Source organism: Penicillium subrubescens, assembly GCF_028828155.1.
Source record: "Penicillium subrubescens strain IBT 31985 chromosome Unknown utg000002l_segment0_segment0, whole genome shotgun sequence".
Classification (NCBI taxonomy): Eukaryota; Fungi; Ascomycota; class Eurotiomycetes; order Eurotiales; family Aspergillaceae; genus Penicillium; species Penicillium subrubescens.
In genome coordinates this window covers 5,160,300-5,176,534 of record NW_026643152.1, presented here as the reverse complement: position 1 = coordinate 5,176,534, position 16,235 = coordinate 5,160,300, and the positions used below count along the sequence as shown (strand labels likewise).

The 16,235-nt window shown below is 50.4% G+C and overlaps 5 protein-coding genes across 5 annotated transcripts; 3 read left to right on the top strand and 2 right to left on the bottom strand.

Annotated features, from left to right (window-relative positions):
- Nucleotides 1-527: 527 nt before the first annotated feature.
- N7473_003205 (putative mitochondrial DNA replication protein (Yhm2)) lies at nucleotides 528-1,912 on the top strand (the record flags this gene model as incomplete). The annotated part of the gene is made up of 4 exons (XM_057149145.1): nucleotides 528-647; nucleotides 830-926; nucleotides 1,115-1,787; nucleotides 1,858-1,912. The coding sequence occupies 4 exons, from the start codon at nucleotides 528-530 to the stop codon at nucleotides 1,910-1,912; spliced, it is 945 nt and encodes a 314-aa protein (XP_057012799.1).
- A 3,081-nt stretch (nucleotides 1,913-4,993) lies between these two features.
- Nucleotides 4,994-6,659, bottom strand: N7473_003204 (ubiquinol--cytochrome-c reductase subunit 2; the record flags this gene model as incomplete). The annotated part of the gene is made up of 4 exons (XM_057149144.1): nucleotides 4,994-5,089; nucleotides 5,150-6,009; nucleotides 6,139-6,313; nucleotides 6,420-6,659. The coding sequence occupies 4 exons, from the start codon at nucleotides 6,657-6,659 to the stop codon at nucleotides 4,994-4,996; spliced, it is 1,371 nt and encodes a 456-aa protein (XP_057012798.1).
- Nucleotides 6,660-7,136: 477 nt separating this feature from the next.
- On the top strand, nucleotides 7,137-9,572 carry N7473_003203 (uncharacterized protein). The gene is made up of 4 exons (XM_057149143.1): nucleotides 7,137-7,239; nucleotides 7,299-7,355; nucleotides 7,483-8,352; nucleotides 8,409-9,572. The coding sequence occupies exons 1-4, from the start codon at nucleotides 7,225-7,227 to the stop codon at nucleotides 9,438-9,440; spliced, it is 1,974 nt and encodes a 657-aa protein (XP_057012797.1). The 5' UTR covers nucleotides 7,137-7,224; the 3' UTR covers nucleotides 9,441-9,572.
- Nucleotides 9,573-10,728: 1,156 nt separating this feature from the next.
- N7473_003202 (uncharacterized protein) lies at nucleotides 10,729-12,075 on the top strand (the record flags this gene model as incomplete). The annotated part of the gene is made up of 1 exon (XM_057149142.1): nucleotides 10,729-12,075. One exon carries the CDS (start codon nucleotides 10,729-10,731, stop codon nucleotides 12,073-12,075), a length of 1,347 nt encoding a protein of 448 aa, XP_057012796.1.
- A 1,306-nt stretch (nucleotides 12,076-13,381) lies between these two features.
- Nucleotides 13,382-15,686, bottom strand: N7473_003201 (phosphate-sensing transcription factor PHO4; the record flags this gene model as incomplete). Its single annotated transcript, XM_057149141.1, has 3 exons — nucleotides 13,382-13,935; nucleotides 13,998-15,045; nucleotides 15,117-15,686. The coding sequence occupies 3 exons, from the start codon at nucleotides 15,684-15,686 to the stop codon at nucleotides 13,382-13,384; spliced, it is 2,172 nt and encodes a 723-aa protein (XP_057012795.1).
- Nucleotides 15,687-16,235: the final 549 nt, after the last annotated feature.

Here is a 16,235-nt window from a genome sequence, read left to right as displayed (position 1 = left end):
TATGGGAGGTACCCAGTACCCAAAGGTCTGAGCGGAGACTGGTCCAGATGGAAGTATTCAGTACGGACAGTCTAGACTATGAAGGATAGTATGATCGAGGAGGGAACTTATGGAATAGTTCAAGAAGAGAATATAGAGGAATAGAAATGAAGTTGACAATAATTGATAGTTAATCGTATTACAATAGTTGATAGTTATATGGTTATCATGAGGTGCCCTGGACTATTATAGTTGATCGTCCGGAGTCTGGAGTTGTCCTCCGCAGTACTACAGTCCTGCAGTACTGCAGTACCCGAGCCTACTTGGTACACTTCAGCATTCCCCCCGACTCCTGCTGACTTTCTCCCTATAAGACTATTTGGCACTTCCCCCCTCCCTTCCGAACTTTCTTTCTACAACTCTACTACGTACTTTAACTCTTCAACCACTCTCCTCTCCCCTCCTGTTCTTCCCCCTTCCCTCTTCTCGCGACGAAGCCCCCTACATCCCTTGGTCAGGGCCCCTTTCAGCACATCCTCTCTCAAACGATGTCTACCGCTACCCCCGACAAGGCCGCCGCGCCTAAGCTCGAGAAGAAGCCCGTCAAGTTCAGCAACCTGCTGCTTGGTGCGGGTCTGAACATGTTCGAGGTCACCACGTTGGGTCAGGTAAATACACCCTCTACTTGCTACTTCACTGGTTGCTTTGGTTTGATCTCGGCCTCGGCTATTCAAAACAAAAACAACCATCATCATCGCTACCACCCGGCAACCACTGCCACCGCCACTGTCGAATCGCTATCATCGCATTGAGCCATTATGCTAATCATCATCTCTTTTCTACAATATAGCCGCTGGAAGTGATCAAGACAACCATGGCCGCGAACCGGGGCGACAGCTTCGCCGGCGCTATGGGTCGGATTTGGGGCCGTGGCGGGATCCTCGGTTGTACGTGACACCTGTCTCTCCTCTCCCCTTTCTCTCTCGGACCTTTTCTCCCCCAGCTTCCTCCGATACACGCTACACTACTAGTGTGGGGAATTGACCCCAGCCAAGACAATTGCGCTCTTATCCAATCATGGCACACACACACGGGTCATAAATCAGCAATTGGGCTAACACTCTACGATTTCTAGACTATCAGGGACTCATTCCGTGGGCCTGGATTGAGGCCTCCACCAAGGGCGCCGTCCTCCTCTTCGTCGCCTCCGAAGCCGAGTACTACGCCCGCTCCTTTGGCGCGAACGACTTCTTCGGTGGTATCGCCGGTGGTATGACCGGTGGTGTTGCCCAGGCTTATGCCACCATGGGTTTCTGCACCTGCATGAAGACCGTCGAGATCACCAAGCACAAGATGGCCGCTGCCGGTGTCAAGCCCCAAAGCACCTTCGCCACTTTCATGGATATCTATCGCAAGGAGGGTATCCGCGGTATCAACCGTGGTGTCAACGCCGTCGCCATTCGTCAGACTACTAACTGGGGTTCCCGCTTCGGTCTGTCCCGTCTGGCTGAGTCGGCTATTCGTAATGTCACCGGCAAGGATGATGGCCAGAAGCTGTCTGCTTGGGAGAAGGTTCTTGCTTCGGGTCTTGGTGGTGGTTTGTCGGCTTGGAACCAGCCTATTGAGGTTATTCGGGTTGAGATGCAGAGCAAGACTCCCGATCCTAACCGCCCGAAGAACTTGACTGTCGGCAAGACTTTCAGGTACATTTACGATTCTAATGGCCTGAAGGGTCTTTACCGTGGTGTTGCGCCCCGTATTGGTCTGGGTATTTGGCAGACTGTCTGCATGGTGGCTCTTGGTGACATGTATGTTTTGACTCTCCCGTCCTTTTCATGTGATACCTCGGACTAACCATTTTCTTTTTCTTCTGTACAGGGCCAAGGAAGCTGTTGAGAAGCTGACTGGCGACACTGTTACCGCGAAGCACTAGAGAAGGTTTGAGATACCCTTCTGCTATGCAACAGTCCGGAGATGAAGAAACCACAACCAAGTTGCGGACTCTGTCGCGCTCATGTCCCCCTCCACACATCCATAATTTCGTCTGCTCTCCTTTTGCCTCCCCCACATTTACTTTTACTATTCCGGGGGCGGACTAGGACCAGGCTCGATCGATACCCATGAAATACATTTGCAATTGTGTCTGTGATACTCCTCAACGAGAGTGCTCCCTTTTTTCTGCGTCCGCATCTCAATTTTCTCTGCTTGCTGGCTGTCTTTTGCTGTAATTTTTTCCTTATTTTATTTACTTCTTCTTTTGTTTTGATTTGGGTTTTCTCGTCTTGTTGTGTTTGGCAAGAGAATAGACTTAGAAATAGCCAGTTATACACCGGCACTGAACAATCAAGCCCAGATTCTATCTGAAATATGTCATTTCAATTCAATTCAATTTGAGGTCTAGCTCTATACATCTCATGTCCAATCCCCCATTATCAGTACCATTACACCCGGTTCTAAATCTCATCTCAGTCATGATTCCCAACCCCACACTCTAACCAAGAAAATACCCAACTTCCCTCCGGAACACCCCCGAACGGAAGACCCGAAACACAAAGGAACAACCCGGCCTCCGCACTCTCGCAAGGAATTATCCCGAGCCTTAGCCTTATCCTTAGTCTTAGCATTGGCAAGCTGCCCTGAAATATCCGATGTCGGTACTCGACTCTACCCGGTGCGGTGCGGCTATCGGCTCTTTCACGGGATTTAGGTACTAGGAAGAAATTAAGATGAGCGTTCGGAGGAGGGGATTACTCCGTTTTTGGTTAATTGTTAAAGGATCATGGAATCGGTATAGATGGAGTTATTATTAAAGGTAGGAGTGTATTCCTTTTGTCCGTGTTGCGCTAGTATTGTATGTAAAGTATAGGATGATTTGTTCCCGGTTGCGGCGGCGGTGGTGGTGTGTGCGTATCAACTCCGTTTGACCTCGGCTAGACAACACACTGACATAGTGTAGTATGGCGGTTGGCGGCCCGCTGGTGTTTTCTTAGACGTAGGTTGTTTCCCAGGACAAGCTCTTGTCATGTGCTTTTGTTTCTCTTTTGCATATGATTTATATTGCGTTGCGTCATTAGTGTTTTTGTGGCTAGTGAAGGTACAGGTAAGTAGGTATTCGCTTCTGAAGCACATGTTAATCCCCTGATCGTCCTAAGCTGTCTATGTACTAGGCAGTCAATGCTAATGCATGTTCATAAGAATTGGCGTTCGTACCTAGGTCCAGTTTTAGGCTATTCTTCCCCCTTTTCGTGGAAGGATCAATGGTTTATTATCAATTCTTGTCGAGAGAGCTTTGCATATCGAGCTGAGACTCCTTTACTTTGGCTGTTAAGCGTTGCAAGAGCTCGACGCAAGGTATTTCGTCAACTAGGACTGTATTCACCTGGCTGGCGTTCTCATGAAAATTAAACGATTAGTTCTATCGAGCCTCTTCCGTTCGAAATGCTCTTTCTCATCTCAAGAGTCGTGGTTTCGAAGAAGAGGTAGTCTCACGGATCCTTGGTGGATTAACTGCGCATATAATTCCCTATTTCCCGTAGAGTAGATCGTTTAGTCTCAAAGAGCTAGCTATTTTATGGTTTCTTGCTTATCCGTGGACTCGATTGTTCAGACTAATAGAGTTGTCCTTTGAAGCCTACCATATTTTTGCTCTCTACAAAAGCATTTCAGCTCCTACTAAGATGTCTATAGCATACCCCAACGCCGGACTGCACCTTTTACAAATGACAATAAGCTAATTGATTGTCACATAACTCCGGCAATGAGATAGTGAGTCAGGAACTGGCTCGATGTGAAACGTCCGGGGCATGCCTTGGGATGCATCTGGGAATATCCGGCAACTAGATCAAACGTCCCCTTCCAGATCTTATACTCATAACTTCTCAAGCAGATATATAAGATTCCTAACAGAGTCACAGCCTTCCAATAACTAGGGTGCCACATATAACAGCAAATAAATTGACCGATTCCATGTAAACAAGTCGGAATGAAGGCTATCCTGACTTCAAATTAACAACGGGAGAAGAAGATCATATAGCAGACTACACCGTCTCCGCGCAATAGTGTCCGTCGAAATATCCCAACACATGCAAGGCTGCATATGAGCTCATAACAAAGAATGAACCATATTGTCAATTAACTTCCTTCCAATATGAAGATTCCAAGGACTTGCAAGAACAAGTTCAAACAGGCCCTCTGACACCCTGCGCTGTCATACATGATACTGTTAACTTGGGGTACACTGGCTCTACGAAACGCCCAGGGAGGTTTAGGTTTATGGATCCTTCCAACTCGTTAACCGACCAGTGTACGAATTATTGGTGTCACCTTATTGCCACTGGAAAGACTCCCAGTCCTGATATCCCAGGGTGGAGGCCAAAGGCCAAGCCAAACTCCAAGGTATCATATCACTCCTGGCAACGGTCAAGGTTCTAATCAAATACCTTGCACTACTAGTCCATGGCTTACTATCTAGGTGCTTGCTGGTGGAAAATTGGCAATCAGTAGCCACGTACCAGGTTTCTTATGTGGGAGTTGGAGAAAGAGGAACCGATCGCGGTGATAGAATCAAGTTAGGACTCGGAAGATAGACATACGTATTTGATTTGCCTGCTATTTTTCAATTGTTTAGTTATTGAATCGGCCATTCAATTACTTCCTATTAGTCAAATATCACCGTAAACGCATTCAATAGTGCAGGACTTTCATAAGCTCGAAATTTGGTAAAATGATAGAGAGAGCGACAAGCCAGAAAACACCTATCTGTATGGACATACCTACCCTACAAATTCACCAGGCAGGCAGAACGACCCAGTCAAGTTCAACTACACTCGCCATACAATAAAGAATGCTAATCGGAAAAACTGAGTAAGGTACAATTGTTTGTATTACAGTCAACTACACCCTGAACAACAAAGGAGATATTGGCAAAGAATCTAAGCACAGGTGATCACATCAAATCCAAACGAAGGAAACACGCTTTTCCCTCGATCTAGGGCTGTATGGTATACAAGGGGGTTTAAACGGTCAGGCCGAGGTCCTCAGCGTAGGGAAGCTGGAAGACATCACCGACGCTGACGAGGGTGGCCTTGCCGGTGAGGAAGGACTTGGCAACCTGGAAGGAAAGAGTCAGTATTGAAAGTACACGATACACAGATATTAGGTTTGAACATACCTCCTTGACCTGCTGCTCAGAGACCTTCTCAATGGCCTGGGCAATCTCGCCAATCTGGTAGGGCTTGGCGCCGTGGATCAGACCAGAGCCGGTAGCCTCGAGGCCGGTCTCGAGAGTCTGGACGGACTCCAGGGCGCGGAACTTGGCCAGAGCGGCGGCCTTCTTGATGTCCTCGCTGGAGACCTCGCCAGCGGCGGCCTTCTTGAGCGCATCGACAACGTTCTTGCTGGCGGCACCAACCTGCTCGGCCTGGCCGGACAGAGTGACGGTGAACAGACCGGCATCAGAGTAGGCGATGTTCTTGGTGGAGACGTTGAGCTGGTTGAAGCCCTTGGTGGCCTGGGACAGGAGAGAGAAACCGGGGGTCCACTTGATGGTGGACTCGCCGCCGAGCAGAGCAGCAAGGACGGAAGCCTCGGCCTTGTAGCCAGCGGTGCCGAAGGCGCTGGAACCGGGGAAGGCGATCACAACGGCGTTGCCGGTCTTGGAGGCAATGCGCTGCTCACCACCGAAGTACTTGCTGGCAGCGGAGGGCTGGACCTTGTACTGGCTGGAGGTGGTGCCAGTGGGCAGGTCCTTGAAGAACTGACCCACCCACTTGGTGACATCGGCGGAGTTGGGGCCGGTGGCAACAAGAGCAACGTTGGACTTGGCGTAGGCATCCTTGGCGAACTCAGCAAGGGCATCGGCCGAGAGGTACTTCTCGTAGGGGGAAGTCGGGGAGGGAACGACGGGCGAGCCCAGGCCACGGTGGAAAGCGACACCGTGAGCGGCATCGAGAGCAACGTTCTCGGGGTTGGCGAAAGCGGCCTGCTGGTTGTACTTGAGGAGGTAGCTGACAACCTCGCTCAACTCGTGGTCTGTAAAGAAGAGAAAAAAACCTTATGTTAGCACGACCAGCTCCAGGCCTAACTTCGGCTTGCCATTCTGCCAATATCTCTTGTCCTGCTTCGCGATTGCCATCACCAATGGGGCTGGATCCAACTCACCAGCAAACTTGGGTTGGCTGGCAACCTCGGCCAACAGCTCTGTGAAGTAGGGGAGGTCGTTTGCGAGGAACTTGGCACGGAGGACGACGTTTTCGCGCGAGTGTGACGACGAGATCTCACCGCCCAGCAGCTCGACCTCACGAGTGATCCGCAGTGCCGAGCGCTTGAGGGTAGTCTATTCAATGGTTGCATGTTAGCATTGGGAGGGGAGACTTGGAGACGACCGATTGGGATAGGGCCCGGGGGAGCAGCGGCTTGCGGTTGATACCACCACAACGAACCTTGAAGGCGAACTTCTCGAGGGCATCGGCGAAGCCGGGGAAAGGCTGGTAACGAGAACCAGCCTTGGCCACGAGGGCAATGGTACCGGTAGGGCCAGCAACCTCACGGTTGGCGACCTTCACACCGGCGGCCTCGGTGACATCGTACTGGAAGGACGGGTTGGCAGCAGAGGCCATGGCCCGACGGCCGGCGGAGAGCGCGCGCGGCGCATTTCGGCTGAGGGAAGACCGCGACAGCATTGTGCACCGAGAGCAATTGGAGGAGGAGAGAAGATAAATAGAAACCCAAAAGGGTCGAGGAGGGGAGGACAATTGAAGGGAGGAGGGGGTCTCGGATGGGGGAGGAGAGGGAAGCAGTCGGGTTACGAAAAGCTTCAAGATGTCGGGGCGGGTTGATTACTCCGCTGCTGATTGGCTGAAGTGACGAGTCGGACGGAACCGGAATATCTTTTCTACCTCGATTGTATATGTGAGTATTTTGGGTGATGAACTGGATGTTCGTAAAGGTGAATATGCAAATATAGTATAGAATGGGAATAACTGTACTAGCTTTGTACTTCTGACATTGTTTTACCATTCAGTCTCTATTGTCGTTCTTTCTACTTCCCTCTTCATCGCATCCTTAAATCCCCGATTTCCTCCCAGGTCACCTGATTCATACCACGTGACTGATAAGCAAAAAGTTGCCCATCGAGTTGCTTCAACAGCAGCTCAGCACTTTCACCCTTCCTCCCTATGCGTCTCTGCCGGTGACCTCAATCGCCTCTCGTGAGGACCGGAGGACGGCCACTTTTGCATCGGCGCCATGACCATGTCCCAGGTTCGGGCTTACCCCGCCAAGCCCCTCTCACGATCAGCACTGACGCATTACTTGCATAGTACGCCGCGGAGCTCTGCGCGCTCCTTATCGAGGACCAATTTGGAGATCTCTTCGCGGTGAGTGATATTCAAGTTTGCGATTGCAAATTCTACGCTGCGCAGAGCAAAAATATGGACAGCGGCTATCAGAAAGAATTCTATATCGTGAAGCTCTAGAACTAATAAGAGATTCAACATTTCACAGCGCATCTTCACCACTCTTCAACGCTATGAACGGCTGCCGCTGCCCCGTCTGAAATTTTACTCTCGCTTGACCGAACGTCAGCTACATCATGGACTGGCTGCTATGATTCAACACCACCTCGTTTTCCACTTTACCTCCCTCGAAGATGGCAATACCTACTATGCCGCGAACCCCCAGGCTGCCTACTACCTCATCCGCTCTGGCAAAATCATTCACTTGGTTGAGAGCCGACTCGGCGAATATGCGGCCCGGGTTATGGAAACCATTTTGTACTTGGGACATGTACCCATTAAACACCTCGAGACACTGCCCGACCTACGATACCTAGCACCGCCCGCGGCTGCAAATGGAGTGGTGAAAGAAGAAGAGCCGGGGGAAGAGCAAGAACCTCAAGAGCTTGATATGGAAGCAGGGAAAGAGACCAATGGTGCCAATGGGGACCATGCCGAGGAGGTTCTGCAAAAACCAGCACCTCTCCATTCCACCCTAAAAGCACTTGCGTCGCACGGCTATATAATCCGTGTGAAAGATGCGCATTTCCAGAGTCCCGAAGACAACTACATCGAGGCTCACAAGGCTGCTTCAAACCGGTCTGACATTAAGATGCTCAAGGGAAAGAGGCTGACGGAGGAATTGCTACAAAAGACTGAGGAGATTCTTCGGGAACGCACAGATGGTGACCTTTCAGAAGGATTGATGGTCAACGGCTTGCCTCGCGGTGTGAAGAGGAAGATTGCCAATGGCGTCCCCGAGTCGGCCAGCAAGTGGCGCCAAACGGACCACAATGGAACCAACGGGAACCATGCAGACGACGATGAAGAGAATGACTGGTCCGAGGACGAAGACGGACTTGACAATATCCCGATGGAGGTATGCATTCCTTCCCCTCTTCTTTAACAGACAGCCCAAGCTAACAACCTCCACAGCCCAGTCTGGTCCTTCGAGTAAACTACGAAAAACTAGATGTGGCCCTACGAAACGCCCGCTTCGTCGACATGGCCCGGGACGACGCTGCCCCCGCTACAGCAGAAGTCTACGAAACCCTCCTCCGCCGTATCGAATATGTCACCAAACGCTGCCGCGACACAACCGAGATTCCCCGCGAAGGCGAGGAAGGTGAACAATTCTCCATCCCAATCGAGACATACAAAATCGTCAGCGACGTCGATCCCCACCTAGATCTATCAGGCTGCATGGGACCTTTAAACCCGGCCTCAGCATCCGTAAACCGGCGCGGCAAGCGACCTCTCGAAAACGGAGTCAACGGTGACAACCACTACGATGACAACGAGGAAGAGGACAACGCAGACGACGACGACGACGTCAGCCGCGCCTACGAAATCAACCAACACCTCCAACTCCTCGAACAAGCCCCACACAACCTCGCCTCGCACGTCCGCCTCTCAGACGGGATCAAATGGCGCGTCGGGTTCCGCGGTCTAGCCCGTAAACTACGACACCTGGAACTAGAACGGCTCGTGGAAATGCGCTACGGCGACGTCGCCCTCCGTGTCCTCCGCGTCCTCCACGCAAAAGGCAAACTCGACGAAAAACGTCTCCAGGAAATCTCCCTCCTCCCCTTCAAAGACCTCCGCCAGACCCTCGCAAGCATGCAAGCAGGCGGGTTCGTCGATCTACAAGAAGTCCCCAAAGACGCGCAGCGCCAACCCTCGAAAACGATCTTCTTGTGGTACTTTGATCCGGATCGTGTGTGCAGCAGTGTCCTCGAGGATACATACAAGGCCATGTCTCGAACCCTGCAACGGATCAAATTCGAGCGTAATTTGCGCAGGGATTTCCTTGATAAGACTGAACGCAGTGATGTCAAGGGTAATGAGGAGCGGTGGTTGAGTGAGGGGGAGTTGGAGCAGTTACAGCGGTGGAGGAATATGGAGGCTATTTTGTTGGGGGTTGTTTCTCGTTTGGATGATATGGTTGCTGTGTTCCGGGACTTTTAAGAGAAGGTGAAAAGAATTTTCTTTTCTTTTGCATTCATGAGCGATGAGATTTATTAGGTGTGTCCCCAAGGGTTGGGATACTTGAGTATTCTAGCACCATCTTTATAATCGAGGGTGTTATCTTGTGCCATACTATTCTAGTCTTTGCTACTGTAGGCTTTATGTGCTATAATGTATTATTGATGTGGATTCGCACTTTGACAAGGAAAACTTTGGCCGATCCTCTCTGTACTCTTGCACTTTTCTATTGCGTAGCTACTCGTATTCCTAGTCTAAGGTTCACCTCTCCCTATCCAGTTCGGCCTGCCCACTACTGGCAGTTAATTATCGTATTCATAGAGGCAAGTGATCTTCATACAGTAATTCAACTCGCTATAGTTCGGTTCATCAAGCCGGCATCTAATTAAATTTATCTCTATCGGCTATATAGGTATCGCTTTATTCAACTAGCCGTACCTTTGAGCCTCAAGGGTCGGCTGACAAACACGTATATATGATCATCGCTGCATCGAATTCACAAGTAAACATCAACAGTTGATCATCAATATCATGAAATATACCGATCTCTCAACAGAACTCATCCTCATAATCGGAGAATCCCTCGATTTCGAAGAGGATCTCCACGCCTTCCTCCCTAGTCAACAAAAAGTGTTACAATGCGATCAATCCACTCTTATATCGACGCGTAGTGGATATCATCCGCGAAGGCTTCCCCTCCTCGGCACTAGAATGGGCCACGGAAAATGGCAAAACGGATTGCGTTCGGAAACCCCTTGAAGCTGGTGTACCCCCAGCCACGGTCTGCGGCCCTGGCATCCGATTGTTCTTGCTGCTATGAATGGATATTGTGATACTCTGCGGGTGTTTTTGGACGTGGGTGTTGATGCTAGTCCTCCTACAGGGTTTCACTTTGAGGTTCATGAGAGATTGACGGAAGTGGAGGAGAAGGACGAGTTTGAGAAAGAAGACGACGAAGACGAAAGACAAACAGGAGGAGAGTGAAAAGAAGTATCCACGAGTCACAACCAAACCCGGCAACCACCTCATATTCGCCATCAAGAACGGACACACCGACATAGCGCACCTATGAATCGGCCATGGAGTCGAGTGAGAATTCAAGTCCAACTACTCCGGCCCACAACAACCCTTCGCCCTCGCCACGAAACACAAAAACAAGTCACTAATCAACATCTTCCTCCGCAAGGGACGCAATCCCCATCTCAGAGGCGGTGGCTCTCTCAAGAGCGCGTTTTCATACGCTGCTTCTCACGGCCCCGACTTCTTACAAATGTTCATCAATGCTGGCGTTGATCCCAAACTCCTTCGTACAAAGTTTACGAAGACGGCTCTTACTGCTGCGATATGCGCTGAAAATGTCTCAGCCGTTCGATATCTGCTCCACAACGGGGTCGATCTCAATGTTGAGAACGGGGTGTTAATATATGCGCTTTTTCGCATGGCGGCGCGGGATGGAAATAGCGAAATAAGAAACATCTTTCTATCAATGATTGACGTTGACAAAGACATCAATTCAGATAATGGATCCGACATGTTCCGTGAATTGATCATATGCACTGCAGCCGGTGGTTTCGACACTTTCTTACAGAAATGGCTCGAGGAACGTCGAATATTACACCGATCAAACAATCCCAAGGCTGACAACTTGATCGAGTCCGTTCGCACAGCGACTTATGCTGCAAGTGGGCGACGACAACCCCGTTATTTGAGAATCATCTTGGATGACGAGGACTGCTTTATTGACGACGACTTACATTTACTGTATACTGCCAAGACGGGTGATAAAGTCGAGACATTCAGCATGTTACTAGAGCGATCCGCTCTCGTGGACCCTCCGATTGAATTCGCATCGAGATTGATGTTGGATATTCTTACCGATGGAAAATTAGACTTCGCAAGAGCATTGATGCGATATTCGGATCGACTCGATCTCGTCGGCGGAATGGGCAGTGAGTTTGTCTTTTCAATGGCTGCAATGGGTGGTGTGGACGCGATGCAATTCGCGATGCAATTCGCGATCGAACAGGGTGCTATATTAGATCCTGATAACGAAGGACAACAGAAGACGATGGCTACGGCGGCTCAAATGGCAAGACCGAGTGTACTCAAGATGTTTCTCGATGCAGGATTCGATGCGCATGTCGTCAATAACTCCTCAGGAAAAGACGACCGTGGTCCTACGAATGCCTTGGTCGATGTTATACGCGCGAAGGACGGAGATGACGCAGCGAAAACGGCGGATCTCTTTCTAAATGCAGGACTCGACATTGAAGAACCAGATCAAGAAACCGACGAAACGCCACTCTTGTTCATGGCTGGGAGAACAAGTCGCCGGATATCTTGTCGTCGCCGAGAGCGTGCTGCCGGTTACCTCTTGGAGAAGGGCGCCAACATGTTCTATCAAAGTAGCCAGGCTCAGAATCCACTAGTCGAGGCTGCTGTGAACGGCAATACAGGTATTGTCAGGATTATGCTGGAGTATTTGGATGTGACTTGCGTCCCCTTGGAGATCAGTCGACCTTTCGTTCTATCGGCCATGGGGATGACGACCTATCGCGACGTTCTCAAAGTTCTGTCTCGTTGGTATTGGCCGAAGGTGTATCCCTGCCCACCTTGAAGTTAAGCAGGCCATTCAATATCAGGATGTGAAACCAAGCCCTAGTAGAGAATCAGCAAATATTTCTTGACTGTATAGAGCAAACCTCGGATATTGATCGCCAGGTTCTGAAAATTGGTTACTAGAAGTGCAAGTACTTGTTTGCTAGGCCGTGAGATAGAGCTAATCTTTCTCTAAACGAGTCTCCCCAACAACCAACATATTTAAAATCTCCACGTCCATGAATCGAACCGCTCACCTTGCCGTTCCCTATATACTTCGCCCTGTTACTGCGTTGCCATCCCCAGACACCGATGAACATCGCCATCCCACCCCAGTGCCGCACTTGATATACACCATTCCTAGTTTCATCCTCTAGCACCGTAAAAAGGCCATTAAAGAATGATGATTTATAGAGTATAGCAGTATTAGATAGAGCTCTATTAGAAAATAATATTACGAAAAAGAAACGCGGAAAAAATGAACTCCCCCCACCTAGTGGTGTGCTCGGCCGTCCGTGGAGCATGAAGCGTCAACACTGGCCCTGTATTTTTCTTCTTCTTTTGTTTGCCCACTCCTCCAGGGCACACCAATGGTTTACCAATCTATGGTGGATACTAACTAGGCCATCAGAGGGGGGGGGGTTTTGATTGTTTGACCTAAAACACGGTCATAACCTCTGCCATAATTGACTTGCGTGTTTTGTACAAGCCCACCCTTACAAAAAAATCAGTCAAGCATGCAATAAATTCACTCATATTCTGATCTTGCAAAACGCATATACATAGAACCGGATATACAGTATTCACATAATGACACATTGACACATGCCACAACAGAGAAAATACCAACCCCTGAGAAACGTATATACGTATATCACATATGACGTCTATCTGAATATCCATTATTTCAAGACGAGACTCGACAGGATGCAGAGCAGATGAACAGTAAAAGGCCAACAAGATATTTCAAAAAATAGCCAGCCTCCCAAAAGATCAAAAACCAAACCCAATCAACAACACCGACGCTATCACAAACCGCCGAAATAAAACCCCCTCCCAAAAAAAAGAAAGAGATAGAGATCATTACACATCTGCACATCTGCAAGAAGTTAAAAAAGAGCTGCCGCTGCCGTAAAATATATCCTGGTTGAATCTGACCCATTATTCACTCTTTCTTCCTTCTTCTGTCGAGCAGAGGAGATAAGAGATGGACGCAGGTATAGGCCAACAAAGGGAAAAAATGAACAAGAAATGAATAAGATGAAGACAAATTTCCCCCCAATCCCGGCTTAATCATGGTATTTTGGTGTACAATTTGGGCATGGTCATGATGGACTCTTGGTTGAGGAGTCTGAACCGGTACCGTTGGTGGTGGTGCTGGTGGTGGTAGCATTGGTAGTCGTAGTTGTTGGAGAGGTCTTCTCAGCCACTGCAGCAGCAGGTGAGGCACTGGTGGGTGTGTCGTTGAGATTGACACCGGCAAGCTTGGCCTCAGCCTCGGCTAATTTGGATGCCGTGTCGTCGAGTGTCTTCTTCAAGGCCTTGATATAGTCAATGGCCATCTCCACGGCACTGGCCTTGCTGATGGCCTGGTTAGCTGGTTTCTCCTTCTCCTTGTCGCCTGGCTTGGTTCCAGAGGCAGCGGCCTCCTTGGCTTGTCGCATCTGAATAAACTCTGGGGGAATCAAGGACTCGATTTCCTTTAAAGCATTGTTGATTCGGTTTCGGCGGCCCTGTTCGGCAAGCTTGTGGTTGGTTCGCTTGGAACTCAAATTCTCGGCAAGGTTTTCGGGATATGAGACTCCAGAAGGCAGAGTGCCATCCAAAATGTGCTGATAATTGGACTTGGAGGCCAAGTAGAGCGCATCTTGAGACAAACCTATCAAAGTAAATATTCGTTAGTACATCGGATGAAAGGCCGCAAAAGTAGTCAAAACTTACTGTCACCGCCTCGCATCAGAGGCTGAATGCTTGGGCTAATCTTTGGACGCAACAATGGACTGGCGTGTGTGGAGCTCACACTGGGTCGCTTCCGACTGGATATAGACTGTCGGGATGGATCAGACCTCTTGGGTACCGGCCCACTAGGCGAGGGCATAGCGATAGTGCGCGGACTGGGCGCAATGGGGGTACGCTCCGCTGCCGGAGTCGACCGAGGCTCCATCAATGGGGTTCCATTGGCCGAAATGATCGGACTGGCTGTGTTGCGCATACTGGTATCAATGCGATTCATCTTAGGGCGTGGCTGTAGAGCCGGCTGGGCGGCCTCTGGGAGAGAAATGTCCTCCATCAACTCGTCCGGAACTTCCAACTGGGCCTGACCCATTATTTGATCCGAAGGCTCCTGTGCATGTTGGGATCGCTGAATGCGCATAAGCGTGGCCGGAGTAGCGGCCGTGCCCGGTAATTGCTGAGAGGTCTGGTGAGGAAGGATGGCAGGAGATTTGCGAGGTGGAGGAACGGCAGGAGGTGGCATCAATGAGTCGGGCAAAGGTTCAGGGGAGACTGAATCCTGGCCTGATCCCTCATTGCTACTTTCTTGGAGTTGGCGCACATCATGGTTTGGCGGTTTGTTCAGCTCCTGGGTCATATTATAGAGATCCTCCGAGCTGGGAGCATGTTGTTTGCCCCGGGCGCGCTGCGATTGCGTTGTCTGTGCCCGAATGTGAGGGGATTGACGGGTTTTACTCGTGCGCCCGGCCAGCCGAGAGGAAGCAACTGAAGTGCGTCGGCGAGTCTTGCGGATGATGCTGGGAGAAGGCGGAGCAGAAGTACCGGGAAGAGGGTTGACCTCCGCATTGGTGGGGACGAAGCCCACATCCGACACCTGGCGCGCATGAAATTGATAGTTGTTGCTGGAGTGATTTTGCGCTTCCAACGCGGGCGATGTCAAAGGGGTGAAGTATTCGCCGGGGATGGTATATTCAGGAAGTCGGAATTGGCTTTCCAGAGGAGTCATGGCGGGAGACACCAGAGGAGTATATAAGGCCTGATCGCGGGAGAAGAACATGTGTCAGTAAGAAAGTTACGTGTGTAAGTTAATTTTTTTGAGCGACATACCTGTTCCTCATTGATGCGCGAGTAGCGATCGTACATGTCCGAGTGATCATCCACGCGCTGGGGGTACCGGGCGGCATTGCCGTGCAACTCCATGCTGTTCGGGGTGGGAGGAATCATATGCTGGCCCTGCTGCATGTATTGCTGCGCCGAAGGACCCTGTTGTTGCGACATGGAGTGCTGCTGCTGATGGTGATGGTGGGCGGTATCCTGGGCGCAAAAGCCCGGAGTCATCGAAGGTGTCGAGTACGGGATAGGACCCGGCTGTGACTGCATGGAAGACTGCATACCACCGTGGCCATTGAAATCCATTGCGAGACCTTCCATTGGAGATGCGAACTGAGGATGCGACCGGGGATCTGAAGCCATGGACTGGTCGGGGGCTGTCGTGGTGGGAGGCACCATGGAATGTTGCTGGTCTTGCATCTGTTGCTGTGCTGATCCGTGCCCGTCCAAGTCGGCAAATTGCATATTGAACTCGAGGAAGTTGGAGAATTCATCTTCGCCGGGGGCCGTGATAAGCTGATTCTCATGGATTTGCTCCGGCCAGGTCATGGCCGGTTGGTGCTCCATGGTGGGAGGAAAAACCGAGAGACAGTTGTGTCTGTCTTGATTTCCAATTCACCCAAGTAGGGTGGGAGAAAAGAACAAGAATGGACCAGAGGGGGAGATTGGTAGATTGGTAGATTGGCCAAAATGGACTGGACTGGGGGGTTGTTGGATAGGATAGGACAGGCTGGATTGGCCGGATTGGCTGGGATTCTGGTGGTGAGTGGAGCGGGGTTTTTTTTCGAGTTTAAGAGGGTTGCAGGAACACTAGGCGGCTCCCTTATTTGTTGATGATTGCTTATCCTCGAATCCTTCACTCTTCTTCTCTCACTGCCTCTTGATATACCGAAAGAAGGAAAAAAACGAAGGACAAGGGTTGGCGGGAAGGAGAGGAAGAGAAGTAAGAGTGGAGATGGAGGGGGGGACGAGAAGAGGCCGTGGAGGAGGAAAGATGAAAGGTGCAAAGTGTGGGACGGTGGACTTTGGTGGACTGTGGTGGAGTGCAGCTGGATGGTGAGGCCGGGCGGAGACGGTTACGCTGTTCATTCGGCGTTTACTACGGAGAACGACTAG